Consider the following 22,300-nt stretch of genomic DNA (forward strand, 5'->3'; position numbering starts at 1 on the left):
TGTTGTATTGTATTTGCCCCAAACATAACACTTGGCATTCAGGACAACAAGTTATTTGCTTTGCCTAATTTTTAGCAGTATTACTTTAGTGCCTTGTTGCAAACAGGATGCATGTTTTGGAATATTTTTATTCTGTACAGGCTTCCTTCTTTTAACTCTGTTCTGTCAATTAGGTTAGTATTGTGGAGTAACTACAATGTTGTTGATCCATCCTCTGTTTTCTCCTATCACAGCCATTAAACTCTGTAACTGTTTTAAAGTCACCATTGGCCTAAAGGTGTAATCCCTGAGCAGTTTCCTTCCTCTCCGGCAACTGAGTTAGGAAGGACGCCTGTATCTTTGTAGTGACTGGGTGTATTGATACACCATCCAAAGTGTAATTAATAACTTCACCATGCTCAAAGGGATATTAAACGTCTGCTTTTTTTTACCCATCTACCAATAGGTGCCCTTCTTTGCGAGACATTGGAAAACCTCCCTGGCTTTTGTGGTTGATTCTGTCTTTGAAATTCACTGCTCGACTGAGGGACCTTACAGATAATTGTATGTATGGGGTACAGAGATGAGGTAGTCATTCAAAAACACTTATTGCACACAGAGTGAGTCCATGAAACTTATTATGTTAAGCACATTTTTACTCCTAAACTTATTTGGGCTTGCCATAACAAAGGAGTTGAATACTTATTGATGAACATAATTCCACTTTGACATTATGGGGTATTGTGTGTAGGCCAGTGACAAAAAAACTATATTTTAAATTCAGGCTGTAACACAACGACATGTGGAAAAAGGGGTGTGAATACTTTCTGAAGGCAAGGCCCTAGTGACTAGGGCGTTATTTGGGACACACCCCAAATCAACATGGCATCAGCACATTTAGCCTGGTGTACATGCATATGCTTAACATGCACTCAAGAAAACTCTTCTAATCATTGGTAAACCATACAAAATAGATTGTTTGATTTAAAAGACGCTTGATAAGAAATAGTCATTTTCCTACAAAATGCTCCTCAAGCCTATAATATGAACGTCCTCATTTATCATGTCCATGACACAGGAAGAACAGGATTCCCTCTCTGCCAAGGTTTTGTGTTTCAAATAAGTTTTATTGAGGAGCAGAAATAAACATGCAAGTAATGTAAATCCTCCTGCTGTACAGAATGTACAGACCCCACGACTAGCAGGCGAACTACTGTGGAACATCACATTCAATGTACTTTCATTAATAGAGGCTAACAATGCGGCGTGCTGTATTCATAGTGAATTAACCTAAGTCCTTGTGCTCAAGGACATGGCTGCATGGGAGTTACATAATGAGTGGAGAGCCGTTCAAATGGCTAGCAACCACAAACAACATCAGTGAGTCACTCACTTGCACGCACGCACGCACGCACGCACACACACACACACACACACAGAACAGCAGGAGCAGCTGTAAAGCTGTTTACAGACATCCTTGTGTGTAAAACTCAAACTATGAGTAGAGCCATTGTGGATCTGGTAGACTGGAGTATTGCCCATAGAGATGTAAGGTTATATAAGCGTTACATTAAATTCAGTGGTATTGCCATTGTGGATCTGGTTGATAGAATATTGTCTGTGTCGTGATTTGTAGAACAAACAAATTGAATAGCACTACACCACCTGTATAGAGACTGTAGAGATAACTAGCTAGCCAAAATAGGTCACACTTTACATGACTGTGAGCTTGTTACTGTGTAATTATTCCTGTACAGTGTAACAAGTACTGTAATTACTCATGGTTACACTGTACTTAGGGTGAGGGTAAGGGTTAAGGATAAGGGTTAGGGCTACAAAAAAAGAGAACAGTTGTGTAAAGTGTCAACTAGAAATACCTTTGAACACACCCAGCCGCTGTTTTGGTAAAGAGCTGTGAGATGGGGCTGGAGAAATGTAACGAATATGTGAAAATGTAACGAAAAGCTATGACTACAAGTACTGCCCATCCATGAAATAAAAATGATAGTTTTGTTTTGAAGCTTTTCAGTATTTTTGAGCAATTACATTGTTTACAAACAAAGGGGTAAAACAGTTAAAGTAAGCGCATGAGGCATAAATTACAGTGAGGGAAAAAAAGTATTTGATCCCCTGCTGATTTTGTACGTTTGCCCACTGACAAAGACATGAGCAGTCTATAATTTTAATGGTAGGTTTATTTGAACAGTGAGAGACAGAATAACAACAACAAAATCCAGAAAAACGCATGTCAGAAATGTTATCAATTGATTTGCATTTTAATGAGGGAAATAAGTATTTGACCCCTCTGCAAAACATGACTTAGTACTTGGTGGCAAAACCCTTGTTGGCAATCACAGAGGTCAGACGTTTCATGTTGTTGGCCACCAGGTTTGCACACATCTCAGGAGGGATTTTGTTCCACTCCTCTTTGCAGATCTTCTCCAAGTCATTAAGGTTTCGAGGCTGACGTTTGGCAACTCGAACCTTCAGCTCCCTCCACACATTTTCAATGGGATTAAGGTCTGGAGACTGGCTAGGCCACTCCAGGACCTTAATGTGCTTCTTCTTGAGCCACTCCTTTGTTGCCTTGGCTGTGTGTTTTGGGTCATTGTCATGCTGGAATACCGACCCATTTTCAATGCCCTGGCTGAGGGAAGGAGGTTCTCACCCAAGATTTGATGGTACATGGCCCCGTCCATCGTCCCTTTGATGCGGTGAAGTTGTCCTGTCCTCTTAGCAGAAAAACACCCCCAAAACATAATGTTTCCACCTCCATGTTTGACGGTGGGGATGGTGTTCTTGGGGTCATAGGCAGCATTCCTCCTCCTCCAAACACGGCGAGTTGAGTTGATGCCAAAGAGCTCCATTTTGGTCTCATCTGACCACAACACTTTCACCCAGTTCTCCTCTGAATCAATCAGATGTTCATTGGCAAACTTCAGACGGCCCTGTATATGTGCTTTCTTGAGCAGGGGGACCTTGCGGGAACTGCAAGATTTCAGTCCTTCACGGCGTAGTGTGTTACCAATTGTTTTCTTGGTGACTATGGTCCCAGCTGCCTTGAGATCATTGACAAGATTCTCCCGTGTAGTTCTGGGTTGATTCCTCACCGTTCTCATGATCATTGCAACTCCACGAGGTGAGATCTTGCATGGAGCCCCAGGCCGAGGGAGATTGACAGGTCTTTTGTGTTTCTTCCATTTGCGATTAATCGCACCAACTGTTGTCACCTACTCACCAAGCTGCTTGCCGATGGTCTTGTAGCCCATTCCAGCCTTGTGTAGGTTTATAATCTTGTCCCTGACATCCTTGGAGAGCTCTTTAGTCTTGGCCATGGTGGAGAGTTTGAAATCTGATTGATTGATTGCTTCTGTGGACAGGTGTCTTTTATACAGGTAACAAGCTGAGATTAGGAGCACTCCCTTTAAGAGTGTGCTCCTAATCTCAGCTCGTTACCTGTATAAAAGACACCTGGGAGCCAGAAATCTTTCTGATTGAGAGAGGGTCAAATACTTATTTCCCTCATTAAAATGCAAATCAATTTATAACATATTTTACATGCGTTTTTCTGGATTTTTTTGTTGTTATTCTGTCTCTCACTGTTCAAATAAACCTACTATTAAAATCATAGACTGATCATTTCTTTGTCAGTGGGCAAACTTAAAAAATTAGCAGGGGATCAAATACTTTTTTCCCTCACTGTAAATGTTTCAGATCATCAAACAAATTTAAATATTAGTCAAAGATAACACAAGTAAACACAAAATGCAGTTTTTAAATGAAGGTTGTTATTATTAAGGGAAAACAAAATCCAAACCCACATGGCCCTGTGTGAAAAAGTGATTGCCCCCTACAACCTAATAACTGGTTGGGCCACCCTTAGCAGCAACAACTGCAATCATGCGTTTGCGATAACTTGCAATGAGTCTTTTACAGTGCTGTGGAGGAATTTTGGCCCACTCATCTTTGCAGAATTGTTGTAATTCAGCCACATTGGAGGGTTTTCGAGTATGAACTGCCTTTTTAAGGTCATGCCACAGCATCTCAATAGGATTCAGGTCAGGACTTTGACTAGGCCACTCCAAAGTAAAAAAAAAAAAATTCTTCAGCCATTCAGAGATGGACTTGCTGGTGTGTTTTGGATCATTGTCCTGCTGCAGAACACAAGTTCGCTTCAGCTTGAGGTCACGAACAAATGGCCAGACATTCTCCTTCAGGATTTTTTGGTAGACAGCAGAATTCATGGTTCCATTTATCATAGCAAGTCTTCCAGGTCCTGAAGCAGCAAAACAGGCCCAGACCATCACACTACCACCACCATATTTTACTGTTGGTGTGATGTTCTTTTTCTGAAATGCGGTGTTACTTTTACCCCAGATGTAAATGGGACACACACCTTCCAAAAAGTTGAACTTTTGTTTCGTCAGTCCACAGAGTATTTTCCCAAAGGTCTTGGGGATCATCAAGATGTTTTCTGGCAAAAATGAGACAAGCCTTCATGTTCTTTTTGCTCAGCAGTGGTTTTCGTCTTGGAACTCTGCCATGCAGGCCATTTTTGCCCTGTCTCTTTCTTATGGTGGAGTCATGAACACTGACCTTAACTGAGGCAAGTGAGGCCTGCAGCTCTTTGGATGTTGTTGTGGGGTCTTTTGTGACCTCTTGGATGAGTCGTCGCTGCGCTCTTGGGGTAATTTTGGTCGGCCGGCCACTCCTGGGAAGGGGTTCACCACTGTTCCATGTTTTCGCCATTTGCGGATAATGGCTCTCACTGTGGTTCGCTGGAGTCCCAAAGCTTTGGAAATGTCTTTAGAACCTTTTCCAGACTGATGGATCTCAATAACTTTCTTTCTCATTTGTTCATGAATTTCTTTGGATCTCGGCATGATGTGTAGCTTTTGAGGATCTTTTGGTCTACTTCACTATGTCAGGCTATTTAAGTGATTCCTTGATTGAGAACAGGTGTGGCAGTAATCAGGCCTGGGTGTGGCTAGAGGAATTGAACTCAGGTGTGATAAACCACAGTTGAGTTGTGTTATAACAGGGGGGGGGCAAACACTTTTTCACACAGGGCCATGTAGGTTTGGATTTTGTTTTCCCTAAATAATAACAACCTTCATTTCAAAACTGCATTTTGTGTTTACTTGTGTTATCTTTGACTAATATTTAAATTTGTTTGATGATCTGAAACAAGTGTGACAAACATGCAAACAAATAACAAATCAGGAAGTGGGCAAACACTTTTTCACACCACTGTATATAACTGATTGAAAAGTCTAAAAATGTATGTAGCAATTGCAGATTGCCCGTTTTAATTTTTATCAAGCATATACAAGATTATACCCAGCATTTACCCTGTCATATTTACACCAACACCATGAGCCAATGAAAATCCCACCTTCAATCCCATGGCCCCGGTTGTTACCGTTATTTGCCACTCCTGTCGGATAGCGGCGCTCCTGCAATTCCTTGGTGTGCATAGCACTGCGTACAGTAACAGATAACTGTCATGTCCTACACCTCCTTATCTGTGTCAATACACTGTTCAGTGCACTCATCCAGAGAGAGCAGGAGGGGAAGAGAGAGAGATTGGGTAGGGAGAGGGGGAGGAGGAGTGGCATCTGCATCCCAATGCTGGAGCTAGGCTGCGTCCCAAATGGCACCCTACTCCCTATATAGTGCACTACTTTTGACCAGAGCCCTATTGCTGTAGTTCTGATTGTACCTGGCTTGGTCCCACAAGGCCAGGCTCTCTGGGCCCAGCCCTCCTTCTTCCTCATCCCCCCTTTCCCCTAGCCTCCTTCTCGTCTGTTTCTGCACACTCCACAAACGGTTCTGCTGGGGCCACACTAAGGACAACTCTGAGGCCAGGCTGCCTAAGGGGCTCTCACTCCAGTGACTCAGTGAGAGCTACTGTGGAATAGTGTATGTGGCCTAGTGATACACACACGCACAGCCATACACACACTGCCGCATGAATCCATGAATGCACACAGGCACGCTCAAAACACACACACACACATGCGCCTTCATGAATCCATGAACGCACACACGCACACGCACACACTTCCTATGGCTCATCATTCCTCACCCACCTCACGGTCTGTATGTGTGTGTGGTGGTGGGTGGGATATAAGGTCAGAGATCACAGATATTTCACAGGCCTGACACTAGTAAGTAAGAAGCGGTGATCCGAGCGATAACTAGCTCTGCATTTCTATAAGCCATCCCAAGGCATCTTCCCTCCTCTTCGATATTAAGAGTAACACAGACGCTATTAATTAGACTGGATGTTTCTCACAGCTTGCATCCCACATGGCACCATATTCCCTATGTAGTGCACTACTTTTGACCAGAGTAGTGCACTACATTGGGAATTGGGTGCCATTTGGTATGCATCCACCAAGGCTCCTCTAATAGTGTCTTCCTCCATCATGTCACCAGATCATTTCCTTGCACGCATGTATGTACAAGGTCAATAAACGTTAAGTGTAGGCCGCTAATGGTCATTAACACTGAGATACGAGCCTTTTCGGTCACTTTTTCGGCGTGACTGAGTTAAAGTTGTGTTGAAATATTTATTTGAACGTAGAACGTACAATAGGGAATTGATTACGTTACATTAACCTCTCCACCTGGGGAAATTGAATCCAGACGTTTTAATGATTAGCCGAGGCCAGATGATTAGTGAAATGTGTAACGCACCAACGTTGTGTGCTGTTTCTAATTGAAACTAATGATGTATTGAATTGATGACGTATGATGTATCAAACAAAATATAATACTGAAATGCGAAATGCCCACACATCTAACTTAAACCCCTTAAAACGATTTCAAGTCACAATTCAAATATATTATTTTTTATTTTGCACGGTTCATCTACCTCTCCTGACCTCCTCCTTATAGAGACCTATCCAGCTCACAGCACCAATGTAACCCACCGTGGTTCAAACCCATTGCATTTATCAGAAGTGTACTGTAAAAACACTGTATATCCAGAATACTCACATTGCACAGTGAGCTCCACCAGCGCTTCCCGGGGCTTCACGTTGAAGCCGTTGTACTGGCTGGTGGCGCAGCGGTAGGTTCCAGTCATCTCACGCGATACATTGACAATTCGTAGCACACCATCATAGCTCTCCGTCTGAAGGCTGCCATCGGGCATAGGCGCCTCCTTGTCAGCCCTCGACCATAGGATGATGGGTTTTGGCTTCCCTGATACCAGGCACTGCAGGTCCACTGTGTCACCCTCCTGGACCACCATGGGGGACTTGCCCCGAGGCACTGTCAGCTCCGGAGGGACTGGGAGAGAAGGAGAAAGAAACTTAACGTCACTTTACGTTACTTAACTTTGCGTGGTGTTACTTTACGTTACATTACTTTACATGATGTTCCCTTATGTGATGTTACTTTACGTGATGTTCCTTTATGTGATGCTACTTTAGGTTGTTTCTTACGTTATGTTACTTTACGCAATGTTACTTTACACAATGTTAGTTTACGCGATGTTACTTTACGCGATGTTACTTTACGTGATGTTACTTTACGTGATGTTACTTTACGTGATGTTACTTTACGTGATGTTACTTTGTTACTTTACGTGATGTTACTTTACGTTATGTTACTTTACGTTGTGTTACTTTACGTGATGTTATTTAACATGATTTTACTTTGTGGTAGAGCTAGGTTTTATCCCAACCCAGCACTAACACTTGATTCAACTAATCAACAAATAACCTAGACCTTGATTAGCTGAATCAGGTGGGCAAGAACAAAAGCCTGCACACCCTGTAGTTCTCCAGCCAGGATTAGGGGTTGGTAGACAGTATAAGTATTACTCAGTGTTTTCCCCCTCCACTCTCTTGATCACAATCACCCAGTGGGAGGCAGGAAGCACTTTGATTTTTGCCCTGTGCATTCTGATCATCCAACCCTCTGAACCACCCCCTCATCCTCCCCCCCTCTCCAACAGTGCTATGACTGTGGCATCCTTGTTTCATTTCATCCTTCATCCTCTGCTACTGCAATCCCAATCCGCTGCTGCTACACTGACATAAAAAGCTATGAATACAAAAATAGCACCAAATATGTAATACAGTAAGGGAAGGGAACACAGAGCAGAGAGGCAACGAATGAACAGACAGGTCTCCTGGGCTTGCCAGGTCATTTATTTGGCGCGTTTGAGGGGTAGCTATCTCCCCCTGAGCTTTCAGCTCCGCTCCCCTACGGGGGTTCTCTGCCAAAGGCATATACCATCATCCCAACCCAGGCCAATCATTCTGGATGGGCTTTACTTTGCTTAGCCCAAATGGATTTGAGTAATGCATGTTGGAGGCTGCTTCTCTGCTCCATTGGTTAATATACTGGAGGTGACAACAATGGCAAACGCAGGCCCTAAAAATGTGAATCTGACGAACAGATCAAGACAGCTAGATGAGAGGGAAGGAAAGACACACCAGCTGAGACTTACGTAAGTAGTTGCAGGAGACCTGTGCCAGGGAGGGAAGTATGCGTGTGTGTGTGTGTGTATTTCCAGGTTGATGCACATTAGCATGTCCTACAAAGGCTCCTCGCCGCACATAGACTCATCTATTTCTGGGTTTATGCGTTGTAACTACTCACAACAGTAGTTTTAATGGACTTCAATGATCCTAATGGTCAGCTCCTTGATGTTTTTAAGTTCTCCTTCTGTTTCATTGCCAATTGACCAATCATCCCGCCCACAACAGGAATAATAATGTCAACGTCCGGGCTTATCATCAAACATTTGATGTTCCACTCCAGCATTACTAACTCATTATCAATAGTTTTAAAGAAAAAACACCTAAAGATATTTTTCATCAGTTTGTATGCCAACAAACTAAAGGCAAAATACAGAGGGAGTAGCTAATTAGGAGAAAATAACACAGGTGACCCTAAACTAGCAGGCTGTAAATAATCATTAAGTAGGAATGTGCATATTAGCGACTGATTTAGGCCTGATTGAATGGACAGATCCCAACAATCTGGCCCGAAAACACTCACATTAGAATCCGGACTTTACTGGAAACTCATCATGCTTTAAAACCCAACACATAAGGATTATGGACTGTATATGAATGGCGGTCTGTGTTTTTGCCACATCTGCCCATCGTTCAGTCTTGGCGTGTCCTTCCTATCAAAGTCCACATACTGTAGTATGCACTTTGTGTATTGCCTACTAAGAGGGGTAGGGGTGTGTGTGGAGGGGCTGTCCCAGCATCTCATCCTACATAAACACTAAAAGATCTTGATGACTTTCCATATCCCTGTAACACAGGGCTCTCCAAACCTGTTCCTGGAGTGCTACTGTCCTGTAGGTTTTTGCTCCAACCTTAATCTAGCGCACCTGAGTCTAATAATTAGCGGGTAGAAAAGCTGAATCAGGTTAAATACAACTGGGGTTGGAGAGAAAACCTACAGGAGGGTAGCTCTCCAGGAACAAGGTTGGAGAGCCCTGCTGTAACCTATGACGTCCTGTAATGATGAGTTCTACAATATGCCCACTTTAGACGTGACAAAGCTGGCCTAGTCCTGTGCACTAAAACAGGGGCTGACCAGATGACCTTAGTCTACTGTGCCACAAAGCTATTAAACGACTAGAAGGACAACAGTACAGTACAGTCCATTGCTCACCTGTAGTCGAAGAGATATTGACGTCGATGCTGACTTCGGGGATACCTCCGTTCTTCAGCGCCGCCACACAGGTGTACGTGCCGAAGTCGGTGAACTTGAGGTCAATGATGTCCAGGTTGGTAGTGCCGGGCTGGACGTCGGGGTCGGTGTGGGTGATGACCATGCGCTCCGAGCTGCGCAGTGGACGGCCATTCTTCAGCCAACTGAACAGGAGCTCCTCAGGGGGCGTTGCCTCCACCTGGCAGGAGATCTTGACCTCGCGGCCGATTTGGATGTTGTCGTCGTTGTGGTACGGGTCGGGCGTGATCCAGAAGCGCCCCTTCTTTAGCCCTGCGGAGAGAAAGAGTATTAGGCTACATCAGCACTAATGCTAAGAATTTTGGCCCCATGTTTTTCCTATAAACAAGCAACCTTACTGTACTGATATGATATATGATTATGGCTGCCACCTGGGGGCACAAAAAGTTACAGTTTTTAATAAAGATGGCTGAATGAATGAATGTTCATTGCTCACCAAAGCTAGCTAGCATAATATTGGTGTCAGAAGTGGAATCCAAACCACGTCTCCCTTTGGAGACCAAGAAAAAACACTTGGTATAAGTCATTGTATAACTATTGTAGGTCCAAGAGACTTTCCTGGTTAGTTTATGTGGTCAGGACAAATTCAGGACAAACTTATTAGGGACGGCTAATAATAGAGCAAAAATAAGAGCCAAATTCCCAGATTCTCTGAGAGAGGTTGCATTTCAGTGAATTAACTAATTACTTGAGGTTGTTTGTTTTCCGACTTCATTCTAACTGTCACACACCTTTCCACGAAGACAGCGGTATACGTTTCACGACAGTGTTTTTGATAAACATCACTTTCCCATTTACCTCAGAGTTCATATGCATCTTTGCAGGACACTAAAAGCATTAAAAACATTAGCAAAAATATTTCCAATGTACCAATTTACAGTGACGTAAATAACTGATATAACAGTGGTCTCTCAGTCCCTTTTCCATGTACTATCTATTTGGTATCTAATACTTTGAAACAACAGGAAAATATTTGTGCCTTCTGTTGAATTCAAATGTTTGAGCATGCAGCTTAAAAGGTTGAAGCCACAATTGCAGTGAAACGTCAACTCAGAGGATGCAGGCAAAGGGGATGAAAAAAAAACACTTCCAATACAAAAATAGCTGTTCCCACACTCCAAAAAACAACGTCTATTACTTTAAAACATGAACCACAACAGAAAAAGATTATTCACAATCAAACGTATTTGTAAATGTTCCTTTTACGATTGGTGTAAGTACATATCCCATCTCTCCAGTCTCTTGACATCACAAAGAGTTGCTAAAAATAGCCCAGGCGAGTGAGTGTGAAGCATCGTACTGTCCCTATTAATCAAGATGAAAAGAAAATGCCTCCAAGACACTGACTTTGAGAAAACCACTGCACCACGGGATCAGAATGATGAATGTGAAGCCACTCACTCATACAGTAGGGCTACATTAGTAGTGAGTGACTACAGATGGAGTCATGAAGTGAATCAGCCAGCTGCATTCAACAATATTTATTTTGTAAGTAGTGCTTGAATGTTACGTGAGCCATTTTACTAACATGGAGAAGAAAAATATGTTTTTTTTCACACTACTGTAGAGACCACTGTATACTACGTCAAAATGCTACTTTAAAAAGAGCATTAAAGACTGAACATCGCAATAACTGGAATTATTAATTATTAATTGTAGACTAAGTGTATGTAGTACCTTGTGTTGTGTTTTTTTAAAAGTATTGTCCTAATGTTACTGTATATTCTGCAAAATTCAGTCTTTTGGATTTTGAGCATGAATTAAATGAAAGAAATCAAATTAGGGGTGTGAATGTTTAAATGTTAAAATGTTTAAATGAAATTGGGACATTAACGTTAAGAAAAACTCCCTAACTGTTTCTTCCGCAAAATCTAAATCACAGTGCAGTTATCATAAAACTATCACTAACAGATCCCGATCATCATCATGAAGGGACAATTTAAATTAAACAAATACCTAACGCAACAATGCTGTAACGTTAGGAGTTATGCATCTTTCAAATGATTTGACATGGCTACAAAGCACATCGTCGTTAAATTGGAAAAATGTCAGAGAAAGGCAAGCGACAGCAACGAAGAGCCTGCTCTGCCCCGAATCAGTACAGTATCGAGTCTGCTGCTCCGCTGTGCTTTTAGCTGACCCAATGTTACAACATAGTGATTGGTGCTTTGAAAACATGATGAGAACATGTCTACATCTTCATCAGCAAGCTGTCAAACTATCATAAATAAGTGACAAGCTACACACTGTTTATCAGGGCAGTGCCCAACATCCCTAGCTAGCTATCAAAAATCCATATCTGTGTTTGTCAGTGAAGCTAGCTAGCAGCAGACAGGCTACAACAAGCTAAATCAGCTGATGAAATCACTGGTGACGATATACAGTACTTGCACATATTTTATAGAGCGATGTCGTTTTGTTTTTACAACTTTCTCACTGTCTATCAGAGTATACGTCTGCCCCAGTGCCCGTGTTTCATAGCGAGTGAGTTATGCACAAGACAGGTTGCGGGAGACAATGGTTGGGAAAATATTTAGAATATGTTGAATACTGATAAGTGGCAGTTGGAATGTCGAGTGTGAAGTCAATGCTCATTTTGGCCAAAACACTTGCAGACTCGAGTGATCACTATCGAACGGAACAAGTGGACACTCGATAAAGGGCTTAGGGCCAAGTGCTTTGGCCAAAATGAGCCCAAGCCCAGAAAAGCGCAAATGATTGTACCGTTATCCAATAGACATGATATACACTGCATTCGGAAAGTATTCACACCACTTGAATTTTTCCACATTTTGTTACGTTACAGCCTTATTTTTCTCATCAATCTACACACAATACCCCATAATGACAAAGCAAAAACAGGTTTTTAGAAATCTTTGCAAATGTATTAAAAATAACTCTTTACTCAGTACTTTGTTGAAGTACCTTTGGCAGCGATTACAGCCTTGAGTCTTCTTCGGTATGAAGCTACAAGCTTGGCACACTTGTATTTGGGGGGTTTCTCACATTCTTCTCTGCAGATCCTCTCAAGCTCTGTCAGGTTGGATGGGGAGCATTTTCAGGTCTCTCCAGAGATGTTCGATCGGGTTCAAGTCCGGGCTCTGGCTGGGCCACTCAAGGACATTCAGAGACTTGTCCTAAAGCCACTCCTGTGTTATCTTGGCTGTGTGCTTAGGGTAATTGTCCTGTTGGAAGGTGAACCTTCGCCCCAGTCTTGGAGGTTCCAAACTTCTTCCATTTAAGAATGATGGAGGCCACTGTGTTCTTGGGGACCTTCAATGCTGCAGAAATTTATTGGTACCCTTCCCCAGATCTGTGCTTCGACACAATCCTGTTTTGGAGCTCTTCGGACAATTCCTTCAACCTCATGGCTTGGTTTTTGCTCTGACATGCACTGTGGGACCTTATATAGACAGGTGTGTGCCTTTCCAAATCATGTCCAATCAATGAATTTACCACAGATGGACTGCAATTAAGTTGTAGAAACATCTCAAGGATGATCAATGGAAACAGGATGCACCGAGCTCAATTTTGAGTGTCATAGCAAAGGGTCTGAATACTTATGTAAATAAGTTTTTTTTTTTTTATAAATTTGTAAAAAATTATTAAAACCTGTTTTCGCTTTGTCATTATGGGGTATTGTGTGTAGATTCCATTTAGAATAAGGCTGTAACATAACAAAATGTGGAAAAAATCTAGGGGTCTACTGCACATTATGCACAACAGAAAAACATAAAAGCTAGCTACAGTATATGCTCTCTTGGGAAAATAAATGAAACAAGCTCCAATAGGCTAATCTTTTTGAGTGTGCACTGTATTACTGTACTGTATTGTATTGTACTGTAATATATGGACTGGAATTACACACCTCGTTCAAACCATGATAAAGCAGGGAGAGAACAAAGTTACAAGTATAGGCTAGTGAATTTGATTTGATTTTTTGAAATATAATAGGGCCTTTCATAATAATTCCTCTTTCTCTCTCTGGTGTTGCTTTATTCCTACCTCACTTTCAACAGTTAAATGACATAAGTTTCGTTATCCTTATCTTCATCATTCTAATGACATGCTTGAATAATATAGGACTAGAATCAGATTGAATAGTTATGGCTCTGAATAAATAACTGCTAGCCTACCACCATTGTGCGTTCGCTCTTCTTTCAAACTACCCATGAGTTCTATTGGTTGCTATATTTAACGTTCAGCAAACAAGATATTGCTTCCCTCTTCGAATAGTCTATTGGTATAAGAAACGCTAAAAAAAAGAATGTCCAGCAAGCTATTCTAGTCTAGCTTTTCCTGCATGGGACTCTAAGTTAAGGAGTATTTTATAAGGAGCGAGGCCAGTGGAGCACAGGTGTGTGCGTATTGCACAAGAGACAGAGGCTATAAGTTAGAAGCTTATTATGCACAACCCATCAATTTCTTACCTGAAAGAGGTAGGCTAGGACATCTATACAGTGGGGAAAAAAAGTATTTAGTCAGCCACCAATTGTGCAAGTTCTCCCACTTAAAAAGATGAGGCCTGTAATTTTCAACATAGGTACACGTCAACGATGACTGACAAATTGAGATTTTTCTTCCAGAAAATCACATTGTAGGATTTTTAATGAATGTATTTGCATATTATGGTGGAAAATAAATATTTGGTCACCTACAAACAAGAAACATTTCTGGCTCTCACAGACCTGTAACTTCTTCTTTAAGAGGCTCATCTGTCCTCCACTCGTTACCTGTATTAATGGCACCTGTTTGATCTTGTTATCAGTATAAAAGACACCTGTCCACAACCTCAAACAGTCACACTCCAAACTCCACTATGGCCAAGACCAAAGAGCTGTCAAAGGACACCAGAAACAAAATTGTAGACCTGCACCAGGCTGGGAAGACTGAATCTGCAATAGGTAAGCAGCTTGGTTTGAAGAAATCAACTGTGGGAGCAATTATTAGGAAATGGAAGACATACAAAACCACTGAAAATCTCCCTCGATCTGGGGCTCCACGCAAGAACTCACCCCGTGGGGTCAAAATGATCACAAGAACGGTGAGCAAAAATCCCAGAACCACACGGGGGGACCTAGTGAATGACCTGCAGAGAGCTGGGACCAAAGTAACAAAGCCTACCATCAGTAACACACTACGCCGCCAGGGACTCAAATCCTGCAGTGCCAGACGTGTCCCCCTGCTTAAGCCAGTACATGTCCAGGCCCGTCTGAAGTTTGCTAGAGTGCATTTGGATGATCCAGAAGAGGATTGGGAGAATGTCATATGGTCAGATGAAAACAAAAATAGAACTTTTTGGTAAAAACTCAACTCGTCGTGTTTGGAGTACAAAGAATGCTGAGTTGCATCCAAAGAACACCATACCTACTGTGAAGCATGGGGGTGGAAACATCATGCTTTGGGGCTGTTTTTCTGCAAAGGGACCAGGACGACTGATCCGTGTAAAGGAAAGAATGAATGGGGCCATGTATCGTGAGATTTTGAGTGAAAACCTCCTTCCATCAGCAAGGGCATTGAAGATGAAACGTGGCTGGGTCTTTCAGCATGACAATGATCCCAAACACACCGCCCGGGCAATGAAGGAGTTGCTTCGTAAGAAGCATTTCAAGGTCCTGGAGTGGCCTAGCCAGTCTCCAGATCTCAACCCCATAGAAAATCTTTGGAGGGAGTTGAAAGTCCGTGTTGCCCAGCGACAGCCCCAAAACATCACTGCTCTAGAGGAGATCTGCATGGAGGAATGGGCCAAAATACCAGCAACAGTGTGTGAAAACCTTGTGAAGACTTACAGAAAACGTTTGACCTGTGTCATTGCCAACAAAGGGTATACAGTGGGGAAAAAAAGTATTTAGTCAGCCACCAATTGTGCAAGTTCTCCCACTTAAAAAGATGAGAGAGGCCTGTAATTTTCATCATAGGTACACGTCAACTATGACAGACAAAATGTGGAAAAAAAATCCAGAAAATCACATTGTAGGATTTTTAATGAATTTATTTGCAAATTATGGTGGAAAATAAGTATTTGGTCACCTACAAACAAGCAAGATTTCTGGCTCTCACAGACCTGTAACTTCTTCTTTAAGAGGCTCCTCTGTCCTCCACTCGTTACCTGTATTAATGGCACCTGTTTGAACTTGTTATCAGTATAAAAGACACCTGTCCACAACCTCAAACAGTCACACTCCAAACTCCACTATGGCCAAGACCAAAGAGCTGTCAAAGGACACCAGAAACAAAATTGTAGACCTGCACCAGGCTGGGAAGACTGAATCTGCAATAGGTAAGCAGCTTGGTTTGAAGAAATCAACTGTGGGAGCAATTATTAGGAAATGGAAGACATACAAGACCACTGATAACCTCCCTCGATCTGGGGCTCTACGCAAGATCTCACACTGTGGGGTCAAAATGATCACAAGAACGGTGAGCAAAAATCCCAGAACCACACGGGGGGACCTAGTGAATGACCTGCAGAGAGCTGGGACCAAAGTAACAAAGCCTACCATCAGTAACACACTACGCTGCCAGGGACTCAAATCCTGCAGTGCAAGACGTGTCCCCCTGCTTAAGCCAGTACATGTCCAGACCCATCTGAAGTTTGCTAGAGTGCATTTGGATGATCCAGAAGAGGATTGGGAGAATATCAGATGAAACCAAAATATAACTTTTTGGTAAAAACTCAACTCGTCGTGTTTGGAGGACAAAGAATGCTGAGTTGCATCCAAAGAACACCATACCTACTGTGAAGCATGGGGGTGGAAACATCATGCTTTGGGGCTGTTTTTCTGCAAAGGGACCAGGACGACTGATCCGTGTAAAGGAAAGAATGAATGGGGCCATGTATCGTGAGATTTTTAGTGAAAACCTCCTTCCATCAGCAAGGGCATTGAAGATGAAACGTGGCTGGGTCTTTCAGCATGACAATGATCCCAAACACACCGCCCGGGCAACGAAGGAGTGGCTTCGTAAGAAGCATTTCAAGGTCCTCGAGTGGCCTAGCCAGTCTCCAGATCTCAACCCCATAGAAAATCTTTGGCGGGAGTTGAAAGTCCGTATTGCCCAGCGACAGCCCCAAAACATCCCTGCTCTAGAGGAGATCTGCATGGAGGAATGGGCCAAAATACCAGCAACAGTGTGTGAAAACCTTGTGAAGACTTACAGAAAACGTTTGACCTGTGTCATTGATAACAAAGGGTATATAACAAAGTATTGAGAAACTTTTGTTATTGACCAAATACTTATTTTCCACCATAATTTGCAAATAAATTCATTAAAAATCCTACAATGTGATTTTCTGGATTTTTTTTCTCATTTTCTCTGTCATAGTTGACGTGTACATATGATGAAAATTACAGGCCTCTCTCATATTTTTAAGTGGGAGAACTTGCACAATTGGTGGCTGACTAAATACTTTTTTCCCCCACTGTATATATATGGCTATATATATCAATCTTGAACAGGATTATCTATTTTGGATGGAATTTGAATGGAATTGATAGAGCGAGAGAAAGAATGTGAGAGAGTGCTCGCACATGCACGGATTTAAAGCAACGATATTCGAGTGATAGGCTGTTTAAAAACTCTGCAGCTGCAATAACATGTTTTTTATCTTTGCAATTAAAAAATAAGGTGACCCCTGACAGCCAGTAGAATATGCTATGCTTGAGCAAATGTAGGCCTACCTGTCACAATAAAACAAAGTTACCATGATGAGATGATAGGTCTACATGCATTGTGAAATGTGCTCCATACTGAGATGGGCTGTCTGTCCCCACCCTGAGCGTTGATGATTCATCATGCAGAGAGCAGAGAGAAGGCCGTAGAGAAGCCAGATTTAGACATTGCATATAATTTATCAGTTCCATTTCACGTCATGCTGTTCATATAAATAATGTATTATAATTTACCGGTTTCTTGCAGTTATTTATCCCGGGAAAAGGGAGTTGGTTTGGGCAATAAATCTCAGTAACCGGTTTCCCACCATTCAACCCTAGCGAGCGTTGTCTCAAATCAAATCAAATAAATCATCACTCATATGATATAATATAATAATAATATGCCATTTAGCAGACGCTTTTATCCAAAGCGACTTACAGTCATGTGTGCATACATTTTTACGTATGGGTGGTCCCGGGGATCGAACCCACTACCATGGTGTTACAAGTGCCATGCTCTACCAATTGAGCTACAGAGGACCACCATGATGATGGCTTTCATTGCAGATAAAGACATCCACGACCTATGTTGTGAATTCTCCTTTTAAAAGCTGTGCCTGCCAATCCATGTGTCACACGCATTATCTCTCCCCCTGAATGAGTTGTTTAACCCTGCCATTCCGTCTCTCCTTTACTCAAACCTGCTGAGCACAGAGTAGACTGCAGGCGTTTCAACGGAAGGAAAGAAAGCACTGTGGGACTGGTGATTACCATTCAGAGAGATCGGCACGCTGCTTCAGATGCTCTCTGCTCTGCTGTCCTCTCCCCTCCTCTACTCTTCTTCTCCTCTCCTCTCCCTTTCTCCCCTGCCATCCTCTCCTTTCCCCTGCTCTATTCTGCTCTCTTCTCTCCCATTATCTCTCTCCTCCTCTCCCCTTCCCATCTCCTCTCCCCTCTCCTCTCCCATTATCTCTCTCCTCCTCTCCCCTTCAAATCTCCTCTCCCCTCTCCTCTCCCATTATCTCTCTCCTCCTCTCCCCTTCCCATCTCCTCTCCCCTCTTCTCTCCCATTATCTCTCTCCTCCTCTCCCCTTCCCTTCCCATCTCCTCTCCCCTCTCCCTCCTCCTCCTCCTCCTCCACCCTCTCCTCTCCCTCCTCCTCATCTGCTCTCCTTTCCTCTCCTCCTCCCTGTCATTCCCTCGCCTCTCCAATCCTCCTCTCCCTAGAGAACTTCTACAGCCCCATCTGCCCGCCAGAGTGTCCGCTGGTTCCCCGTCTTCACTCTAGGGTTCTTGGCCAGCCATCGACCAACCGTCCCCTGCTATAGCACCACTCTCACCCACAGCCCTCATTTGCAAGTCATTAATGGAAATAGGATGCTTTGCGAGCAAATAAATAATTTTTGAACAAATTTGATGAAGATCTGATGAATATGCTGATTTACATACAGGGCAGGAAATGTAACAAGTCCCTATTGCAAAGGCGAAGGGGGTTCGGCGGGCAGCCAAGTGGTAACATTAGGGGAAGGCTGTATAAATAATACCCTCTCTCTGCTCCTGGTAAACATGCAGCGGTAGCTCAGGCGGATCACGGCATGCAGGGGGTCAGCTTGGCTCACCTCTCGTTGGCGAATTTGCAACTTAATCGATAGCATAATTGAGCCGGAATGGCTGGAGTCCACTTCGATGAGCGCATAAAGCCTTTGAGGTGTGGTGATTGGGAATCTGATGCCTTGGCATGGATACAGCCATTATCAAAAGAGCTTTTATATTACTACTTACGAGACGGTGTGTTAGACGAGGTTAGACTAATCTTCACAAGTAATTGCAAGGCAGAGAGTCAAGTTACATCAAGTCCTGGGTTTAATTTCATTTCAATTTGTTAATCTCAACAGAGCTGTTTAATCTCAACAGAGCTGTTTATCCTGACACTAAGCTAACTCTAGAAAGTAACTTCAAAAAATGCTTTAGAAAGAGAAAAGTCTAACTCTGCACTTTGTTTGATGCTACGCAGTTAGGGACATGCCATTTCCCTCGGTGGTACATGCATTTGGTGTACTGGTGTAGCTTTCATCTGACAGTCATAGATTTCATACTCTCTCTAACAAGCGATTTAAAAAGAGCTACTTCAATGAAAATTAGAAAAAAATAGCTAAAAACATGGTCTAAGATCAAGCTACTTAAACGCTGACTTCAATCTTTCAGTGACCCAAAAAAATGTGGTCACTTACTAGAGTCCAGGCTTCACATTTATGTCATTTAGCAGACGCTCTTATCCAGAGCGACTTACAGTTAGTGAATGCATACATGTTTTTTTTTTGTTTTTTTTCATACTGGCCCCACGTGGGAAACGAACCCACATACCTGCCGGCCAAACCCTCCCCTACCTTGGACGACGCTGGACCAATTGTGCGCCGCCCATGGGTTTCCCGGTCGCAGCCGGCTGCGACAGAGCCTGGACTCAAACCAGGATCTCTAGTGGCACAGCTAGCACTGCGATGCAGTGCCTTTAGACCACCGCGCCACTCGGGTGTCATGGAACATCAGTTGGAATCGTGTATTCTTTAACTAAGAAAAGGCATATATCTGCCCACAATTCGAGCAAGCCACAAGTAGACCATAGAAATTCCTGGAAACAATTTCAATTATTTCTAGATCTGATTACTCAGACACCATTCAACAATAGAGCATTGTTCAGATATGCAGCCATGGTCAATTCCAATCAAACCAAATTCAATCTGTATTGTCATTGATACAACCCAATTTGTCAGGAAATGCCCCAACCTCCCAAACCCTAAAACCTTCCAGTAGATCCCAGAGAGAATGAGAGAAATACAGTTCAGAAACAGTATTGACTTTTCTTTGTAACATGAACCCCCCCAAAAACATACCATAACCACAAAGAGCACTTTGCATGACCCTCCACCTGCTTTTAATGAGGGCAGTTTCTTCAATAGCGGCCCACTCATCAATTAGGCCAGACTGACAGCCAGAGAAGGCCATTGATCAGGCCTTTTTCTGCTGAGGCAAACACTAGTGCTGCCACTTGCCCAGGACTCCCATTATAGAACGGAATCTATGCAGTATAACTGGAACAGTAACAAAATATACTATATCTCAACTGCCTATTATGTTTGCCTCATGGAGAAACAGACCAACTGGAGATGATATGTGTAAATAAATAAAATGGGTGAGTTGCATGGTCAGCAAGCCCAGCTAACCCCCAGCCCGGCTCTGCCTACCTGCCCGACACCTCGACTGCTAAATAAGTTATAAACCACAGAGTAAGGTAATTTTCCTCCTGCATTGTCGTCTACCGAACGCCTTCAAAAGCACTGAAATGCTGAATGGACCCTCTCAATATATTTGACACGTTTCGCAGTCCGGTTGTATTACGATAGCTAAAGTGCGCCTGCCGTTTCTTTTCTTGATGATGTTTTCATCATTGCTGAGGGAATACCTGTCAGTTTAGTCCAAGCAGGATGCTAAGGGAGGCTGGATTTCCACCGTCCAGCCCCCACTCTCAGAAAAGGTCCACAAACAGTCAGTCTCTTTTTTACAGTGCATGCATCTGTGAAAAAATGACTATTAAAGCCCAACATAAGTGGACCCAGAATAAAGTTGCAAGAAACACAATGAGATTACTTGGGTGGCAGGTAGTCTAGCGGTTAAGAGCATTGGGCCAGTAACCGAAAGGTTGCTGGTTCAAATCCCAGAGCAGACTAGGTGAAAAATCTGTAGATGTACTCTTGAGCAAGGCACTAAACCCTAATTTCTCTGGATAAAAGTGTCTACTAAATGACTTAAATGTAAGTGCAATCCCCCTCTGCTGCTGCCCCACAAATGAGATTCTAGCAGCGTGGCAGAGCTTGTAAATGTCTCTCCAAGTCACCGGAGGCTGAATACCTTATTTGGGAGAGGCAGTCGAATGAACTACCACTCAGAGCGGCTGCACAGCACAGACCATATCAAGGTTATTGTCTGTTATATGTTTATCATCCTTGAAGCCTGTGTAGAAGAACTTTGATGAAGGCCCAGGGAGACAGCTATCCACTCTTGAACAATTTTTTTTGCGAGTGTCTACAAAACCGTAGAAGAACACGGCGGCTGCGACTCTAACCTCATTGGTTGGTGAATAACAACAATAAGAGTGAAGAATTCTGTCTGTCTTATGTTGCCGTATCATGGGGTTACACTGGAACACCTTCATCAGTTGTATGATGTAATGATTATATCGTACGTTGAGCACAAGCACCCAGATTCTATCGTATTTCAACACTTACTACACATTTACACTACAGTATTCAATGTCCTTTGAGGTTTTTACAGACTAAGAGTCACAATCTTTCCACAAAGAACCAAACACAATACTTTGGAAGAAGACTGTCACAAATCCTAGTCTTAGATTGGAATGGATGGATGTGTTTTTTCTCCGTAGGGGACCAAAAATGCTGAGTGTGGAGTCTACCACCCTGGGTCTCTCTAGCTGAGCTCCTAGCCTGAGCTGCCTCCAGTCCTTCTCTCAACAGACTGGCAAAACATCTGACTACCGCTAACTAACCACGGCTCTCCACCTCCCAAAACACACACACACACACACACACACACACACACAACCACATTCTCCTTCCCCAAGCAAATGTGGAGCTTTCTGTTATCGGACTTAGTGTGTTGTCAGGGCCCAAGACTCCACAGACGCCACAGACATAAATTGATCTCCTCTCAAAACCTGCAGTTTATACCCGTCCCAAGGTGCCAGCAGATTTCTGCGCACAGATTATCCGCTTTGAAGAGGGGGTGACTGTGAAATAAGATGCAACAGCTACAGCAGCATTGGCCCAGGCAAGTTACCGTTTCTGAGCCTCATGAGTGGAATGAAAATTACTTTTTGGGGCGGTACCCGCAATTCTGTTTGCTGGCTGGCTAGAAACGTTGTTTGA

At 43.0% G+C, this 22,300-nt stretch overlaps 1 protein-coding gene across 1 annotated transcript in view; it reads right to left on the reverse strand.

Annotated features, from left to right (window-relative positions):
- Positions 1-22,300, reverse strand: part of LOC121545152 (MAM domain-containing glycosylphosphatidylinositol anchor protein 2) — a 219,678-nt gene that overhangs the window by 96,252 nt on the left and 101,126 nt on the right. The window contains exons 7-8 of the mRNA XM_045209210.1: positions 9,631-9,960; positions 6,985-7,278 (exon numbers count right to left, since the gene is read on the reverse strand). Of these exons, the coding sequence (XP_045065145.1) occupies positions 6,985-7,278; positions 9,631-9,960 (624 nt within the window). The remainder of the gene's footprint in view (positions 1-6,984; positions 7,279-9,630; positions 9,961-22,300) is intronic.

This window comes from Coregonus clupeaformis, chromosome 29, assembly GCF_020615455.1.
Source record: "Coregonus clupeaformis isolate EN_2021a chromosome 29, ASM2061545v1, whole genome shotgun sequence".
Taxonomy (NCBI): domain Eukaryota; kingdom Metazoa; phylum Chordata; class Actinopteri; order Salmoniformes; family Salmonidae; genus Coregonus; species Coregonus clupeaformis.